Below are 18,658 nucleotides of genomic sequence, written 5' to 3' on the forward strand. Positions count from 1 at the left end.
AGCAATCAGGTCGAGACAGCTAATAGAAATATCACAAATAAAAAAACTTCAGATTTACCATATACATATAAAAAATAAATTACATTGATGAAGGAATGACATTCAAAAAGATTCACAAAAGTAGCATGATAATTATCCCCCTCTCCCTCTTAATACAATTATTTACTTTATACGTGTACTACGCATGTAACTAATGTGACAAACATTTGAAAACTTTACAAACATAAACTGGGTACATTTCTGGTTAATGGTTACATTTTGAATAAGATGTATCATATATTTCGCTCCTAAATCCCACCCCTGGCATTCTGCGTAGGGGGGCAGTGTCCAACCCAGGCACTGAGGAACCGGTCAGGGTGGTCCTGTAAGTCCACTGAAGTCGTTTTCAGTGAAGTAACATCGAGAGACTTATTACAGCACAGTACAGTACTTTTCCATCGGTCGATGTGTGCGTAACAATGGGAGCGTCCAGGTGGGGGGGAAAGTGGTGGCTGTAGGAGCCTCAGTCACTCTGCCTCCGAGCCCGGTTTTCCAGGGGTCCTATCGTGGTTTCCTGCTCCCTCCTCCGTTTAGCGTTGTGGGCCGCGGGGTCCAGAACCTCCGAGTGGGCCGCCTGCTCCAGGGGCCGGTGGGGCTCCGACAGGTTCTGCAGCCGGGTGTAGCGCTTGCACTTGCAAGACGTCACCACCGTGATCCGGTAAGTCCTGGAGCTGCCGTCCTGGCACTGCAAGCGGATCCGCTGGGTCCGGGTGCGGTCGATGACGCAGCGCCACTCCTGGACCTCTCTGCGGCTCGAGGAGCGGCCGTTGTGGCTGCCGCCGATCCAGTTGGGCAACAGGTGGGTAGGGAGGCATTCCCCCGCGCAGACCAGCTCCTTCACGGGGTTGAGGCTGGTGCACTGGCCGTCCGAGATGTACTTGGTGGAGCGCAGCTCCCGACAGCCCACCTGGTTCTGCTCCAGACCTGAAGCACATGACTCAACGTTACACACCACATCTCCTACATGCGTCACTGTCTTCGAATGACGAACTTTTACTTTTGCCAATGCATTGACCGATCAAGGTTTCTGTTTGCATTATTTATCAAAAATAGTAACATAAATTGTTATTGAATGGATATCATCCACATTGTTATCGTATTGTACTACACGTTATGATGATGTGAAATTATTGTATATGTAAACAAATATAATTGTTTTATAAAGTATTATAGCCCAGGCTATATCTTGTTGTAATGTATCCTCTTGTAGCATACATTATTTTGCACTACAATAGGCCTACTTACAAGACATCTTCAATATAATCGACATCACTGTAATATCATTGTGGTATCCTTGGCAGCCTAGGTTTATTTCAATGTATTGAATAATTTCGGAATATATATTCTGTTGATCTAGAGGACCTCCATGCATTTCCTTCAGACACGTCATGGTTTTAAAGCGATCCTATAGTGAATCGTATGAATTAAACGATATTAATTAATTTATTTATTCATGAACTCACCTTCGCGCGGAGACTCCATCTGTCTCCCGCCGTTCTGCGCGCGGTTTAACGACTCGTTGCTCGGGACGTCCGGGACGACATCCAGCGCTGCACCGTCCTGCAGCTCGGTGGCATCGTTCTTCACACTTTGCCCTTTCCCAAAAAGTACGATGAAAAAGAACAGATGGTGCCATTCGCACCTGGGATGTTGCATCGCTGCTCCTTGTTCAGTCTACCTGGAGCGTGTTTGTGTAAGAGATAACAGGTGGGCCTTTATACACAACTGAGGTGGTGCAGAGTCGTCCTTACTACATATGTGTCTCAGCTGCTTATATACCGCCTGCTAGGGTTCACAACAATGCACCTAGTTTTATGAATGAAAAAGGCGGGTTTTTTTCGACTTGAATGCCCACCTCCGTCACACCACGCGCGTCGTCTCTTCCCAGTCCCTGCCCATCTCTTCCCAGTCCCTTCCCATCTCTTCCCAGTCCCTTCCCATCTCTTCCGAATCCCTTCCCATCTCTCCCCAGTCACTTCCCATCTCTTCCTAGTCCATTCCCAGCTCTTCCCATTCCCTTCCAAACTCTTCCCAGTCCCTTCCGAGCTCCCAGTCCCTTTCCAACTCTTCCCAGCTCTTCCCAGTCTCTTCCTAGCTCTTCCCAGTCCCTTTCCATCTCTTCCAAGTCCCCTCTCATCTCTCCCCGGTCCATTCCAATCTCTTCCCAGTCCCTTCCTCTCCTCTGAACCTCTTGTCCCAGGAAATCCTGGCCTGCAACACAATCACTCAACATATAGGACCCAATGTTGAGGGGGAGAGAAGTGGACTATATTGTAGATATCTGAATCTGTACAGTATGTCACATTTCAGACAGAGAAATTGGCTTTTTTCTACACTGTTTTTCTACACAAAGCAAAATCGTGTAGTTCTAATGTTAGATTTAAGGAATGACCAAATAAATGCTTTTTATTTGGAACAAACGTCCTACTGCAACGTTTATGACCCAGATGGACATCTCTTGGGGCGCAATTATACAAGTCAAACAATACAAAAATACATTAAAGGGTCATCAGTGTCAGCCTATCGATATATTATTTGTTGGGTTTCCTATTTAATTGTAAGCCTATTGTAGGCAACCACAGTTGACTTTACAATGGATCTCCACCCGATGGTAATTAAATCAACATCGTAGTTCCTCAACAACCACGTTACAGTCTTGGCTCCATTCATGAGATCACCATCCTTAACCACAGCCTTACACTGGCGAAACAAAGACCACTAACCACTTCATCCTACCGAAACTATGCCCCCAGAGCAGGTGTCCGCTTACAGGCCGTTCCCATGCGGTGCTCTGACAAAGAGCGTGATCCACCTGCCTCCTCTTTGATACCAGAGGAATGAACCCCAACCCTAGACCGTCTGGCACACGCCATTACTACTATTAAAGACAAGGCGGCTTCTTCCTTCACTTTCTTTGTTATTCTTCCAGAACAAACCGTCTTCTCTAAAGGACCTTGTGTCCTGTCCCGGGGAGGCTCTAGGGTCATATAATATGAGGTGGGGTCTCACCTACAGTAGATCAGATCCGTCTTTTACAAGCTGCCCTTACACCTCATATGATACCATCAAAGCCACTGGATCCGACGCGCTATTTGCTCATTTCTACATCTCCAGAATTGGGAACTTGAACCTCAGCCTTTTGTCCAGGTCTATAGTGAGTGTTGGGTGGCGGAGGTGCGTGTTGGTTGGGGGTTGATACACTCCACCACAGGATGTGGCGGTGAGTTATGGCTCTATTGACATGTAACGTGACAGCGTCCTTGCTTATGCCTCCCAGCGGTATCCTTGGGACGGGACGGTGTCTCCCGTGGGACGGCACGGAACGTGCATGCGGGACAATGCGCCCCCTCAGAAAGGCTCTCATGTGGACCCCTGCACCGCCGCGGGATGTCAGCAAGTGTGCGTGAGAAATTGCGCTCAAAGATGATGTTCAGAACGATGCATCCCTGAGAGGGTGGGCTGTGCGCTCCGGAGTCAGTGTGTATGTGTGTGTGTGTGTGTGTGTGTGTGTGTGTGTGTGTGTGTGTGTGTGTGTGTGTGTGTGTGTGTGTGTGTGTGTGTGTGTGTGTGTGTGTGTGTGTGTGTGTGTGTGCGTGCGTGCGTGTGTGTGTGTGTGTGTGGCGATCTGGGTGGCTTTCTGTTATAGCCTACTGCTACTAGCTGCCCTGCCAGTCCTTCTTATGGAGTCGAACTGTACATTCTTACTCTGACCAGAAGAATCAAATGACCTTCTACCTTTAACATAATATCTAAGCACAACCAATTCTCTCTTCAAACCTAAAAGTAACCACCTAGAACGAAATGTCTCAATCTAAACAATCTTTAAATTATAACTAAATATGTTCCCCTTTTGCATTTAACCTTCTTTTATGCTTTTTTAGGTATCCAAACATATGCGCCAACAATGCCATCTAGGGGCAACGATTATATCACACAATATGTGAAGCCATCCGCTATCGGGTAAAACAAAAGGACTTGTCCCGCTTTCCCATGAGGCATCAAGTATTTCTGTTTTAGTAAGGGTTCGGTGGGGGTCTGCAGTGTATCCATTCAAAGCAAAAACATCAGATACCATTCGTCTGAAGAGTCCTGGCCAATAATAATGAAGCTGTTCAATCTGCAAGACCAGGAATATTGTTTTGGCATCTTCATTTACTGTCAGCAATCAGCAACCACATTTTCGATATGTGATTGACAAAAAACATAAAGATGTTGTTACACTTCTTTTCAGTATACATCACATCGCACCTCGCACCCGAGTCCTCTCTCTCTCTTCTCTCCCTCTCCCCTTTCTATATTCTACTATATACTTTACTGTATCTACATCTATGTCTACAACAGTCCAAGCCCAGAGTGCAATGCTTGTACATGTAGCTGCTTCCTTATTTTAAGAATGCTTAAATCAATTAATCTAATTATAGACATTTAATAATACAACTTTATCAACAGCTGAAGCAAAGGAGCCCTGATGGTTAAATAGGAAAAACAGAGGTCCAATTATTATCTGCTTTAATACAAAAGCACTTAAAACTACAAACTATTCTTTCATTTGAATATGTATGATTATATGTTACATTTCAGATTAATTTCCCACAACAAATGATCCGTAGAGCGACAATCTGAAGCAACGACGGTGGGGACCGCTGCACCGAAATCACAAAGAAAGGAGAGAAACCATGATCAGAGAAACCAATGAAATCAGTTGTTCTTTCCACCCTGCAGTTGTTCTTTCAACCCTCCTCGCTATCCTGCATCCGGCGACCGATGGGATGAGACCGCAGCCAGCCCACCGCCCGGGTGGTGGGGGTGGTCTACGGCTGCTGGTCCTCCCTCTCACACACGGGTCCCTGGGCCGAGGTCGAGGGGCAGCCCAGGAGCTCCGCGGTGCAGCCCCCCGCGGCGGCCACCTGCTCCTCCGCCCGCACGCACAACGCCTGCAGGAAGTTAGCCGTCTCTCGGACCAGGTCGCTCTCGTCGTCTGCAGGGGCACAGAGATGAGTTAAAGAGGCGCAGCGTTGAGCCTTCATGGTTTCCATGACAAAATGGTAACAACAACAACAACAACCGCTAGTGCACAGCTGGAGGGTTCACATGCGGCTGTGGAAGGTGCACACACTGCTATAGAGGCACATGACGTCCAATGGCTGTTTACATCGGCTCCAGGCTGCGTTCACAATCAAACTAGTTCAATCACAATCCATTTCACACTAGCATCAGAAAACAATCGACTTAAGAAGACTGATGTCTGATTTATGGGTGAAAGTGGCGAGTTGACCACTGAACACGGGCAGCTGAGGACCATGGATAGATTATTATGACGTTTCCCATTCCCAGTCAAATGCAAAAGCGTATGGAGCGGTGAGTTCCATTGATCTTTGAGCGGAGAGCAGCCTGTCAGGAGACCCTACCATCCCCGGCAGAACGGTCCATCCCCGTTGCTTCTTTTCCCATAAAAAGCTGCAGGCAGTGATGAATTAGTTGATACACCTTTAAGCATCTCCGATTATAGGCTACTGTGTAAAACGCTGTTTAGAATTAACGTTTGTATCATATATGCAGATATATCTAAACAGAACAGAAAGGACCCATCTGAAACCTGAACCTTTGAGTTCTTTGATCCTGGGAGTGTCGTGGTTGGCTTCCGGCGCCTGCAAGGCCAAGCACATCTTCTTATGGGAGAACCAGTGGAGCCTCTGGCACGCCACACTGCAGTAGGTCACCTGGGAGACACGCCGCAAACCTTAAACACTCCTCTGAGACTGGGAGAATCAGCACTACTGGAATAGAGTGTTGATGTTTCATTGAAGCCTTTAGCAGACGCTTTGCTCCAAGTAGCTTTACAAGTGAGCGTGATAACAATCAAAGCACACAATGTTACAAAGTGAGTAAGAGTGCTGCATGACCTAGTTGTAACCTGATCTCTTACAAAATAAATCATGCCAATATGAGGTAAAAGGTGTCCAAGGAGTTCAAACGTGGGCTTACTGATTTGCAATAGGAACATCTCTTCTTTGCTCCCCTCTCTCCACACGTGAAGCAGAAGTCTGCGTCCACCAGGGCCATCTGCCCCATCAGAGCTTGGGTCAGCACAGAGAAGGCTGTTGGGTCATCTCCCTGGAAACAGAACCACCGTAGACATGGTTTAGAGAGAGATCAAGGTCTGGCTAGTGAGGGAGACCACCTACACCCATCTGAACTGGATCCAGTTTAGAATTGAGCACAACAATTATAATCCATGCAAATGTTTTATGTATTATTCTTCTGTTGTAATTTGATACAGATCAAAAACAAAACCATTCACACCAATTAATATTATCAGTGTGCGTCCAGAAGGGGAGAACACTGATGTATTTGGAATTAAAAAACTCCTGATCTGGGTAAGATGGGCAGATTTAAATACCCATAAAAGAGTGATGATAAGATCATAAGCATGTCTAAGAAGGAATCCCTATGCAACACATCTTGAAACCTACTTCAGGCTTATTAGTCTGTCTGTTCTGAAATACAACTGCATGGTGTTGGAGTATGGGGTTGACTCACGATCTCTACCGGAGCGATGCTCTTCACCAGCTGCTGGAGGAGAGCGGCCTCACAGTGGGGGAACTTCCTGATGCATTCGCGGATAAATTTCTCCTGGTTCTGCAGGAAGCCGTCGCTGTCTCTGCCCTCCAGCAGACTGAGCAGCAGCAGGTGTGAAGGTAAATACCACACACGCACACGCACACACACACACACACACACACACACACACACACACACACACACACACACACACACACACACACACACACACACACACGCACGCACACAAAAAAAGTCTACGTTAGAAGAGCCACGCTTGGGTGTGTTAGGGGTGTTTTTGTGTGAGTGTAGGAGCGGTCCTTTTTATTTTTATCATTATTAATATTTATTTTTTGTTCTTCTGGTTGTTCATTATTTCCATTAATTCTTGCTTTCGTTATTCATTCCTAAACTGTAAAAAAAACCCTTTACTTTAATCGCTGGGCCATTTTGTTCCTGTGTTTTGTTCAACAAAAAGACCAATTTGATTCAGAGTCCAGAGGAAGTCCCAGGAGGAGGAGAGCCCACCTCATGACCAGCGCGTCCAGGTGGTCGTCGCAACCGCGGAGGTGCGTCAGGCAGCGCTGCAGCACGCAGCTGATGTAGTGCATCTTCATTGCCAACACCTCGTTCATGTCCTGCTGCCGCAAGCACTGCTCACACAGCAGGTCCATCACGCCGTAGCACTGCTCCAGAGCCTCCGCCGCCAACAGCAGGGGGCTCCCCTGGACCAGCAGCACCATCTGGTGGCCAGATACAATACTTTATTCATTAGAGCTCCTATTATACTACTTTTCTGGTCTTAATTGTATTATTAGTGACTCATATAGAGGAACCTGACAAGAATCACAGCACAAAAAACTATGTCAATTTTCGGGAAACTCATCTGGGCGCTTTCAGCATTCTGTCAACACACTCGGCTCGCCCCCCTCCTGCCAACCCCACTCCGTTGTGATTGGTTACCTTCCGAAAATGCATGTTGCAGCATTACCGTACATGGAAAATCCGGATTGTTCTACGTAGATAAATCCCGGAAATTTGAACAAGTGAATCGCGACCGGCGTCCCTAGTGTTTAGCGCTCTGCACAGCCACCCCGGACGGTCAGCACCCCGGACGAGTATGGTGGAACATGACTATAAATCATTAAAACAACGTTTATAGGTCATAGAAGTCGAAGAAGCATAATAGGTGCTCTTTTAAGGTGACATATTATACCACCGGTTGTGAGTGTTAAGCCGTTAGAAGCCATTTTGAAAACATGCATTCTTCTGACATCAAAAGATGGCTTGTTCACCTAGATAACACTTAATCTTTTCAAGCAACAGGTTTTTAAACTAAGACTGCTCTATGTTAATCTCATAACCTTTTAACCTTTATTTAATGGTCATACTGGAACTATGATGTAAACGTAAACAGTTGCGTTTTCACTTTCAACAAATAGATACTCTAACAAGCATCAACATCATTTACTTTAACAACATTTGCACATCACTTTCTCTTTTTTTTTTTTTTCTCTTACGAACAGTCATAGTCTTTTGGGTACACTGGAGGTACTCTCACTCTGGAAGGGACAGGTCCTTCTTTTACTGGTGTCTGATGCCCCGAGTCACAGGGATTTGCAGGTGTGACAGGTGTGTTCACCGCAGTGGGTGCACCATCCTCAGGTAAGTCGGTGCGTGTTGCTGGTGCAATAGGGGTGGGCGAGAGATGGTACCTGTTTCTTCGCAGCGTGCCCCTAGGCGTCTCCACAATGTAGGATCTCGGAGTGCCTGCATTTGACACCATTGTGCCTCTCTCAAGGATGTCCTTGACCCACACATAGTCACCCTGTCGGAGGAGTGGCATGTTTCGAGCTCTGTGACGACGGACGTAGTTCAGTTTGTGCTTTTGTCTGTATGCCTGTTCAGTTCTTTTTAGACTGTTCATGTCTGTCCAGCCCGGGTTAAGCTGAGATGGGATGACAGGGACAGGTGTTCTAATGTTCCTGCCCATGAGGAGCTCTGCTGGACTGTGTCCGTTGGCCAGAGGAGCGGCGCAGTAGGCCATGGGGCCAAGGTAAGGCTCACTGGATGTCTTCAGGATACCCTTGATGGTCCCAACGGCCCGCTCTGCTTCACCGTTGCTTTGTGGGTAGTGGGGGCTGGATGTGACATGGCTGAAACCCCCACTCTCGTGCAAACTTGCTGAAGTACTCAGATGCAAATTGTGGCCTTGTCTGAGCGCACCACATCTGGTATGCCATGACGTGCAAGTATGGATTTGAAGTGCTCCACAACCGCCTCAGATGTTGTATAAGTGAGTTTGGCTACTTCAAAGAATCTGGAAAAGTAGTCAACAATGACCAGATAGTGCTTATTATTTTCTGTCTGAAATAGATCTGCCCCCACAGTGGACCATGGTCTTGCTGGGAACTCAGTGGGTTGCAGTTTTTCTCTAAAATTGGTTCTCCTCCGACTGCATACATCACAGTTCTCTATCCGTTGTGTCAGGTCTTTGCTATGGCCTGGCCACCACACAGATTGCTTGGCCCTCTCTCTGCATTTAGTGAGTCCCAGGTGGCCTTCATGCAGTTTGTTCAACATTTCTGCTCTAAGTGACACTGGAATTACTATTCTACAGCCGTAAAGTAGCAAACCCTCATTAAAGGGAACGCATGAAGAATTCTCCATACAAAGAGCAATCCGTCCCTACCTGCCGTTCTCAGGTGAGCTAACAGTTAAAGGGGACATATTATACCACCAGGTGTGAGCATGATTAGCATTACAAGCCGTTTCGAAAATCTGCCCCATATGACATCACTAGTGGGCGTGTCCACCTAGATCTGTGCTGGATAGATCAGTCTACCAGCCTACCCTGTGGACTGAAGTAAACAATGCTCATCTATCCAGCACAGATCTAGCTGGACACGCCCACTACTGATGTCATATGGGGCAGATTTTCGAAACGGCTTGTAAGGCTAATCACACTCGCACCTGGTGGTATAATATGTCCCCTTTAACTGTTAGCTCACCTGAGAACGGCAGGTAGGGACGGAATGCTCTTTGTATGGAGAATTCTTCATGTGTTTCGATTTCCTTAAGTCTTTTTTCTGTAGCTGGCAGGTTTGCCAACACAGTGTCCAAGTACAGGCTCACCTCTTCTTCCTGTAAGCCCTCCGCTGTGTCCTCGATTGGCGCTCTGGAGAGCACGTCAGCAGTGGTGATGTCGTTGCCTGGCACATGTTAGATGGTGTAAGAGAACCTCATCAGCCGCATACGTAGACGCTGTATGCGAGGTGGCGGTTCATCCAGACTCTTTGAGCCTAGCAGGGGAACCAAATGGCCCATGATCTGTCTCTACATGGAAATCCTTTCCCATAAGGAACTCTGCAAATCTCTCACAGGCCCATGTTGTGGCTAAAGCTTCTTTTTCGATTTGAGCATACCGCTGTTCGGTGTTGCTCAGGGCTCTCGAAGCATATGCCACCGGCTTCTAGTCTTTTTCATTTCGTAGCTGGAGGAGAACAGCACCCATGCCGTATGAAGATGAATCTGCTGAGACAAGTGTGTCTGCATTTGGGTCATACAAGGCAAGACGCGGCGGTGCTCTAAGCTCAGCCTTAATCTGTTCAAAGGCTTGCTGCTGTTGTGGACCCCAGGCCCACATGTTTGACTTCCTCAATAGATCTCTGAGGGGGGGGCGTTTTCTCCGCCAGGTGAGGCAGGAATTGTCCCAGATGATTGGTCATTCCCAAGAAGCGCCTCACCTCACTGACGTTACTGGGCTCTGCCCTGGCTTTCACAGCGCCAACCTTGTCAGGGTCTGCACTGACTCGTGGCGTCGATAAGTTGTCCCAGGAACTTTATCCTGCTCTTTGAGGAGTCACATTTGTCATTGAGTGTCACCCCTGCCTCCTGCAGACGTGTCAATGTCTTCCTGAGCCTCTCATCATGCTCACCCTGTGTGGCACCCCATATGAGCACATCGTCCATCTGACATACAACACCTTCCAGGTCCTCCAGGATACGAGACATGCGTTTCTGGAAGTGCTCCGGAGTAGCAGTACCGCGCTGTTGTAGCAGTACCGCCCAAATGGCGTTATGAAGGTGGTGCGGAGAGAGGATTCTTCGGATAGCGGAATCTGCCAGAATCCAGCATTGGCGTCGAGGTTAGAAAAGTCTCTTTAGCATCCAGGCTTATGTTATTCACGCGAGCAACCAGTTGAGGTGTCATGGCGGCTACTACTACACTACTACTACACACACACACACACACACACACACACACACACACACACACACACACACACACACACACACACACACACACACACACACACACACACATAAACAAATACACACAAACAGATACACACACATACACACACACATATGTACTCACACAAACATCCCTATACACATACACACGTACACACACAGACACACACACACACACACTCACTTACTCACTTACTTCCCTGTTCTTACTATGTCATTCCATGTTGTGGGCTTCTACCCGTTTCCTATGCTACTGCGGTGGATAGTGCGCTGTGTGCTGCAGCCCTGGAGGACGAGGGGAGGAAGAGCCAATCACCTTCACAGGGTTGAGGTTGGTTGTCATGACGATCTTGTGGAGGGGTCCCGCCAGCTTGGGGGGCAGCTTGGGTTCCTTGTCCTGGCCCTGCGGTGTGGTGAAATAGTCCAGCCTCGCCCGGGGAAAGAAGTTATTGATCACACTCACACAGTCGTGCTGGCCTGCAATGAGAATGGCAATGGATTAAGTCAGGGGGTTTACATCAACCTCACAAGGATTTGTATCATTTGATTTGCTATTATTCACAACAAATTTAGATGACTTTATTAATGATGGTTGGAAATGGCCAACACTTCATACTCAGGCTGTATAACAACGCATCAAATTGCATTGAAATGATTCCTGCTTGAATACAGCCTGGATGCAACAGAGTTAAAACAGGGGGAGCCCCATACATTGGGGGCCCAACCACGCCTGTGGCTCACCGACGAAGGCGGCCATCTGAGCAGCTGTCCGGCCCACAGAGTTAACCACGTCAACCTCCGCGCCCGCGTCCAGCATCATAGTGGTGATGTCACTTTTTCCTGGGAACCACGCACAATGTAGGAGTCGATCAGTGATCCGTCATCAGTAGCTTGTTTATTTATTTTCATGAACATCATTTTATTTAAACACATTCATGTTTTACAGAAGTGTACAAGATCTGGGAAGTATTTCGGAATAAGATATGGATTAACAGAGGGGTTGCACACATCCTGAAAAAAGAGGTGCCAAGACCTACCAGACAGGCCGGCGAACATGAGGGCGGTGTAGCCGTATTCATGCTGGTTGCAGTTGACGTCGGCCCCGTGTCGAAGCAGCAACTGACACATATGGGCCTTCCCCTTGTACGCAGCATGCATTAACGGGGTCATGCCAAACTGGATGAATGAAGAGAGAAACAGGTCTGTTGTATTGGTTCCGCCATAAAATGAATTATCAGAATCTATAACCACTGCTGTGCCTTTTGTTTTCAGGCTAATGAGAGAATTGTCTGAGCTGACGAACGTTCTGTAGTGTACCATCTACACTAGTCAATTACACCTCACTTCTCCTTCTGTGAAGGTATCCGGTATGGCAGGCCTCTAGGCCTCAACGGCTTTGTAAGTAGTAGTAAAACAAATCAAATATAATCGACTGGATATTTTACCTTAAATCAAATTTAAACTTGTGTATTATCAGCTAAAGTTGTGTCATTGTATTGAAGCTGAGGCGATGTAAGGCAGCGATGGCTGTTGGTTCTGTTTGGCACATCAGTTCTTGAAGGACAGGAAGCCCTTGAGAGACAAAGGCCTCCAAAGGGGCTGTGAGTTACATTGAGTGGCGTGGCACCATTATCTAATACTGCTCCCGGCCCTCCAGTCTCCTCCATATGTCTTTCCACAACAATAAGAAGCATATGTTGTCTCCCACAATGGTTACAGACCACATCACTCATGATGTCGATACGTGAGGTCTAGAGTTTTTTTAGCGGGTCCCTTTTTCTAAGCAGTGTTGTCAATCTCAGACAATTATTAAACGAAATTAGTTTAACAGAGTAAATCTTCCTAATTATACTCCTGCTGTTGTTCCTCCGCTAATCAGGGGAGAGGAGAGTATCATGTTTTTCCAGTAAGGAAAATAATTTGTATATGAATGCAGAATGAATAAATAAATACTACAATAAATGCACATAAAATAGGATACCTCATCCAAGCAGTTGACTCGCATATCTTGGTTGGCTAGTAGCTTTTCAGCCTCCGAGACGTCACCTGAAGAAAGGATTGAGATTTAAGGTGCAAGACGAATAGCTAATTATATATATATATATATATATATATATATATATATATATATATATATATATATATATATATAAAGGGAGGGGGCAGAAGTGCTTCGGGTTTGGAATGTAATGTATTAATATTCATAGTATGAAAGAAGGCTTTAAGGGCAAATAAGATTACTCATTTGATGGCTCTGACCCGTGAGATAGTTATGAAATTCCACACTGAGAAAATATCAGAAGATAAAAATACCACCATTCATGGGTTTACATAATGACTAAGGACAACTAGAATTATACTTTTCAAGTCATTGCCATCAAGCTATGGCAATGACTTATTGGGGCCAGAGGCTTTACCTGAGGGTCTATATATATATATATATATATATATATATATTGAAGCAACTTTTCAATGCAGGTATTATTTAAGCAATAGATCCCGCCAGGCTGTGGTATGTGCTCATTATACCACTGTTAAGGGGCGTTGTCCGGCCCCGACGCGCAGCGGAGGGCGGCGACCCCCTTCACAGTGGTATAATGAGCACATGCCACTGACTGAAGTGATCTATTGCTTTTATACAACGGTTACTGTTATGGCGAAACGAAAGTCATAGACACACTACATTTAAAAAGAAACCAAGAAAGTCAAAGTAGCCGTTTTATTAAAGAATACAAAAAAGTAGTCCCTCCTGGCTGCCGCTATGCATCGACGGTCGCTATGCAACACACTTTAGCGTCCCTCCGAGAGAAGGCTCCGATAGAGCGGATCGCCGGCAATTTATCCTATGGAGCAGTTCACTCGCCGTGTGCCTACGCTTTCGTTAGTCTCTCCATCGCCTTGCTCACTCCCGGAGTAACAACATTTACACCCTCTCCATCATCCAACATATGTTTTACTTTGTAACTGTTTCTACTTCCAGGCGCGGAGTGATATGCAAACTTTCACAAAATGATCGGGCGTCATAGCAGTTATGTATACGCTCATTATACAACAGTTGGGAACCAATCAGATCGCTGGATTCAGGTCCCCCGTTGTATAAATATATATAATTTTTATAATAGAACTAATGATACCCAACAGACGTGTTGGGTTTTTTATAGTGTTTCGTTATTATCACGTTAAAAAACAATAACTAATGCAGTAACAGCTGAAAACATTGTTATCCAAAAGCCCAAAAATTGTATACAAGATAGATAGTACTCACCAGCAGAGATAAGTTCTAATATCGCCCTCTCGGACGCTGAAAGATCCCCCTTTTGAGGCGCAGCCATGGTTTGCTTGAGGTAGGTGTTGAGGTAGGCTGAATTGCAAAACCTTTGCCTAGGCCTATTTGCCTTGTCTTTGAGCTTCTCTCACATGGCAAAGGTGTTTTTATACAGGAGGCAGGAGAGGTCTTTCTCTTGCAGAGATTGGCCCACATTGGAATATACCATCATACAAAGGGGGGAGGTGAGGTAAATTGTATTTATGCATGAGGCTTGACCACTAGGGACAGAGTGCTAGACAGTGTAGAACGCATGGGTGTGAATTGATCTAAATTTTATGAAATGAGAATATCTATTTCAAATGCAGCAGTAGCCATATTTGGTATCACAGATCGAAGACATCCTATAGTAAGGAAAAGTTATAAAAACATATTGGCCTTTGTGACTACTTGCACGCAGAAGAATATTATTACACTGGAAATCAAAAAACCTTTTTTCCTTTTTATTTTCTTTTCTTTTCTTTTTTTTCTTTTGACTTAATTACTGATTTTATCACTTCTAGGCCAATCCAACTGTAAAACAGTTTTTCGGGTACAGTTTGTGAGTATATGTGAACGAATACATGGTGACATTTGGCACGGCTAAGTATGGTGACCTTGCTTACTATATATTATTTTTATTGTATTTATTTATCCATTTCCTTCTTTTTGATATTTTAGGTGTGTGAACTACATGTTCAAGTGGGTGGGGTGGGTTTGATATTGTTATTTGTATGTGTATAGAAACAAAAAACAACAAAAACCATGGATATGGCTGCTAAAATGTATGCTCAGTATATTCTGTGTTCATAAACATTTCCAAATAAAAAAACTATGCAAAAAAAAAAAAGTAAATGTATCGTGTTAACTCTGGGGATGATTAACAGATTGGTCACAGAAGATCTTAGTGGTCTAGATAGAACCTTTATGTCGTGTAGTGCAAGCCTATCAGTTACATACGTTGGCCCTCAACCATAGAGGGATTTATAGGTGAGCAGCACGATTTTTCAATCAGTTCTGTTACATACAGGGAGCCAATTGAACGGTTTAAGAAATGAAAATAAATTTAAATCTCTAGCAGCAGCATACTGAACAAGCTGGTGTTGAACTCTAGCAGCAGCATTCTGAAAAAAGACCTGTAATGAGACAATTGCAGTAATCAAGCTTGCTAGTGATAAAGGCATGTACAAGTTTTTGTAAGTCTTGAGTGAACATAAGCCTTTAAGTCTTGCTACGTTTTTAAGGTGATAATAGGCAGATTTTGTAACTGATTTGATGTGACTGTCGAAATGTAAATCTGAAGCCTTCCAGTTTTAGCACCAAATAAAACTCGGTTTTGTCCTCATTTAGTTGAAGGAAATGTTGGCACATCCTTTATCTTGCTCAATACACAACAGCTCTATGGGCCGATAGTCATCTGGTTATAGCGCTACATAGATTTGCGTGTCATCGGCATAGCAATGATGGTCAATGTTATTATTTTGCAGGATTTTTTTATTCTTTTTATAACCTTTATTTTTCCAGATAATACCAGTTTCTTATTTACAATATTGATCTGGTCCAAGGGGCCCCACCAGGAATAAAGGTACAAATAACAAATACACAGGCATGACTCATTTATGCAAACATAAAACTGATATACAAATACACAGCCTATGTACAGAAAGATAATGGAAAACACAAATGCACTAAAACTGGTCAGGGGACGGGCGTAAAGGTCTGGACAGGGTATAATAAATAAGAGACAACAAAAATGAAAGGGTTGTAAGGGTGTGTGTGTGTGTGTGTGTGCGTGTGTGTGCATGTGCGTGCTGTAACAGGCGGCGTTTAGCAGGACCCAGGTGCACAGACTGACGACGAGCGTGGAACAGTGTCAATAGTTTATTCGGATACAGGATCGGCAGGCAGGATAGTCCGATGGGCAGGGATCAGGAACCGGCAGAATAGTCAGACAGGCGGGGATCAGGAACCGGCAGAATAGTCAGACAGGCGGGGATCAGGAACCGGGAGAATAGTCAGACAGGCAGGGATCAGGAACCGGGAGAATAGTCAGACAGGCAGGGATCAGGAACCGGGAGAATAGTCAGACAGGCGGGGATCAGGAACCGGGAGAATAGTCAGACAGGCAGGGATCAGAGAGCAGGCAGGATCGGTGGTAGGTCAGGATTTGAATCGCGGGAAAGCACTGTGAAACACAAGAGACAATCTGGCAGGGAATGTTTGGGAGGAAAGGACTGATATAGGGGAAACACAGGTGAAGGTGGTTGGGTTAATTGGGAGTGATCAGGAAGGCAAGCAGGTGAATGAGAAAACCAGAGGCGGATCATGACACGAGCGTGTGCGAGCATGCGTGCGTGCGTGCGTGCGTGTGTGTGTGTATGCGAGCAGATGCGTGCGTCTGGGTGAAAAAATATATATAATAATTAAGATGTGTCAAGGTTATATTGTGTGTGAAGGATGTATTCAAGTGAGAAACGGTAGAATCAACAGGAGCAGGGGGGATCTACTAAGACATACTTAAGTTTCTGCTTGAGGATGTCTTGAATGTAATCCAATCAAAAGCTGCTGCAAAATGAAAGGACTTTCATGTCGGAGTCTGCGGGTTTGGAGGGAGGGCCAGTCAACCGGTTTGAGAAGTTCACATTGGTGTTTATTAAAGGGCGCATTGGTGGCAAAGCGGATAGCTGAATGATGAAGAACTTCCAGTTTGTGTAGCGCTGTTTTTGAAGCCATTTTACGGATTGTATCACCATAGTAAAAGATGGGCAGGATGGTCCTTTTTACAAGTGTAAGTTTAGCAGAGCGTGTGAAGGATGCTTTGTTACGGAGGAGAAAGTCCAATCTGGCTTTCACTTTAATCTGAATATTAATAATATCGGTGGAGAATGAAAGGGAAGAGTCCAGCCAAAGCCTTCGATAATTATAGGACTTGACAAACTCCAGTTCGGACCACAAAGGATCTGGGGGGGGCTGGAGGTGTTGGTTTTGCGATCGAAAAGTATGCATTTTGTCTTTTTAGAGTTGAGCCATAGGTGGAGGTTGTGGAAAGAGTGCTCAATAGAAGTGAGGCTGCTTTGAAGAGTGGAGGCTGCGGTGCAGAGAGAAGGGCCAGAGGCGTACAGGATAGTGTCATCCGCATAAAGGTGAATCCGGGAGCTGCCTGCAGCCTTGGCCACATCATTAATATAGATGGAAAATAGGGTAGGAACCAAGATTGAGCCCTGAGGCACCCATTTAGTAATGGCTAGTGGCTCCGACATTTTTCGGTGTATTGGCGTCTCTTGTATTTCCACAACGAGACTGTAGTTGGGGTTATCTCAGCCATGGTTGAGTAGGAATTAGGGGAAAATAACTTTGGCTTTGACTCCCTGCGGTACATGAACTGCGACATGCTGCCTGCTGCCGGTTGCCGCGAGGCACCACCCCCGCGAAGCACCACCACCCGGCAGCGTGCAGCCGGCAGCAGGCAGATGTCGTTTACAAGTTTAATAAGGGCGATCTCGGTGCTGTGAAGAGCCAGGAAGTGAAGTTGCTGGAGGACAACTTTCTCAATGCTTTTACTTATGAAAGGTAGATTTGATATTGGTCTGTAGTTGTTAATAATAGAGGCATCTAGGCTCTGCTTTTTTATATAATATGTATAAACTATAACATCAATAGTAAGGTTCCTTCCTCACCATCCCTCCCTCTCTCCCTAACAATAAAAACCCCGTACTTGACATCATCATTTCCTTTTTGATTTTAAGTTTGATTACATTTAATGATGTGACGTGCTAGCAATGTTAACCATTTTTCTAACGTACACACACACACAAACACACACACACACACAAACACACACGCTGCCTGTGCATGGAGACAGCCACAGAAAATGTATGTTAAGTACATGAGCTAAAATAAAACAAGCCTCAAAATATTCATAGAAAGAAAAAATGATCTTACATTTATGTAGAACTTCAACTTGAAATATACTTACATGAATTTGAAGAAATAAACTAGACAACTATGTACAGTCAACGCAGCTCGACTAATACATCATGAACCAAATATCCTTACAACTGACGCAAGTTTGAGTGACAGGACTGATGTCCCTCCCTCGCCCCTAATTACTATTGGACACGTGCCCATCTCCCGCCCCTTAATACTAATGTTATTGGGTCAAATCGAAACGTAAATGAAATTTGGTGGTGGTTGAGAGCACTTGTCAAATTACCAATCTAGCTAGGACCAACATTGAATGGCCAAACCTGCTGTTCCCACGTCCCAACGTCATTACATTTCTAATTGCTTCAGCTTTTATTTTGTAGCGAGAAACAAAGATGCAAAGGAAAAAATGTATGTAAGTAAAAGTATACATTTTATTGAGGAAATGTAACTGAGTAAAAGGGGAAGTTGCTAGAAATATAAATACTCAAGTGAAGTACAAATCCCGAAAAAACCTACAGTAACAAAGTATTTCTACTACGTTACTATAAACTACTGTATACATGTGTAATC

General features: G+C 45.2%; 2 protein-coding genes across 2 annotated transcripts; both read right to left on the reverse strand.

Annotated features, from left to right (window-relative positions):
- On the reverse strand, positions 1-1,805 carry sostdc1b (sclerostin domain containing 1b). Its single transcript, XM_030347625.1, has 2 exons — positions 1,503-1,805; positions 1-963 (listed from the first exon to the last, which is right to left on the reverse strand). Exons 1-2 carry the CDS (start codon positions 1,693-1,695, stop codon positions 503-505), a joined length of 654 nt encoding a protein of 217 aa, XP_030203485.1. The 5' UTR covers positions 1,696-1,805; the 3' UTR covers positions 1-502.
- A 2,385-nt stretch (positions 1,806-4,190) lies between these two features.
- Positions 4,191-14,295, reverse strand: LOC115535880 (ankyrin repeat and MYND domain-containing protein 2). The gene is made up of 10 exons (XM_030347434.1): positions 14,123-14,295; positions 12,839-12,903; positions 11,895-12,033; positions 11,599-11,697; positions 11,174-11,334; positions 7,129-7,343; positions 6,580-6,715; positions 6,025-6,153; positions 5,642-5,759; positions 4,191-5,017 (listed from the first exon to the last, which is right to left on the reverse strand). The coding sequence occupies exons 1-10, from the start codon at positions 14,187-14,189 to the stop codon at positions 4,851-4,853; spliced, it is 1,296 nt and encodes a 431-aa protein (XP_030203294.1). The 5' UTR covers positions 14,190-14,295; the 3' UTR covers positions 4,191-4,850.
- Positions 14,296-18,658: the final 4,363 nt, after the last annotated feature.

This window comes from Gadus morhua, chromosome 22 (assembly GCF_902167405.1).
Source record: "Gadus morhua chromosome 22, gadMor3.0, whole genome shotgun sequence".
Lineage (NCBI taxonomy): Eukaryota > Metazoa > Chordata > Actinopteri > Gadiformes > Gadidae > Gadus > Gadus morhua.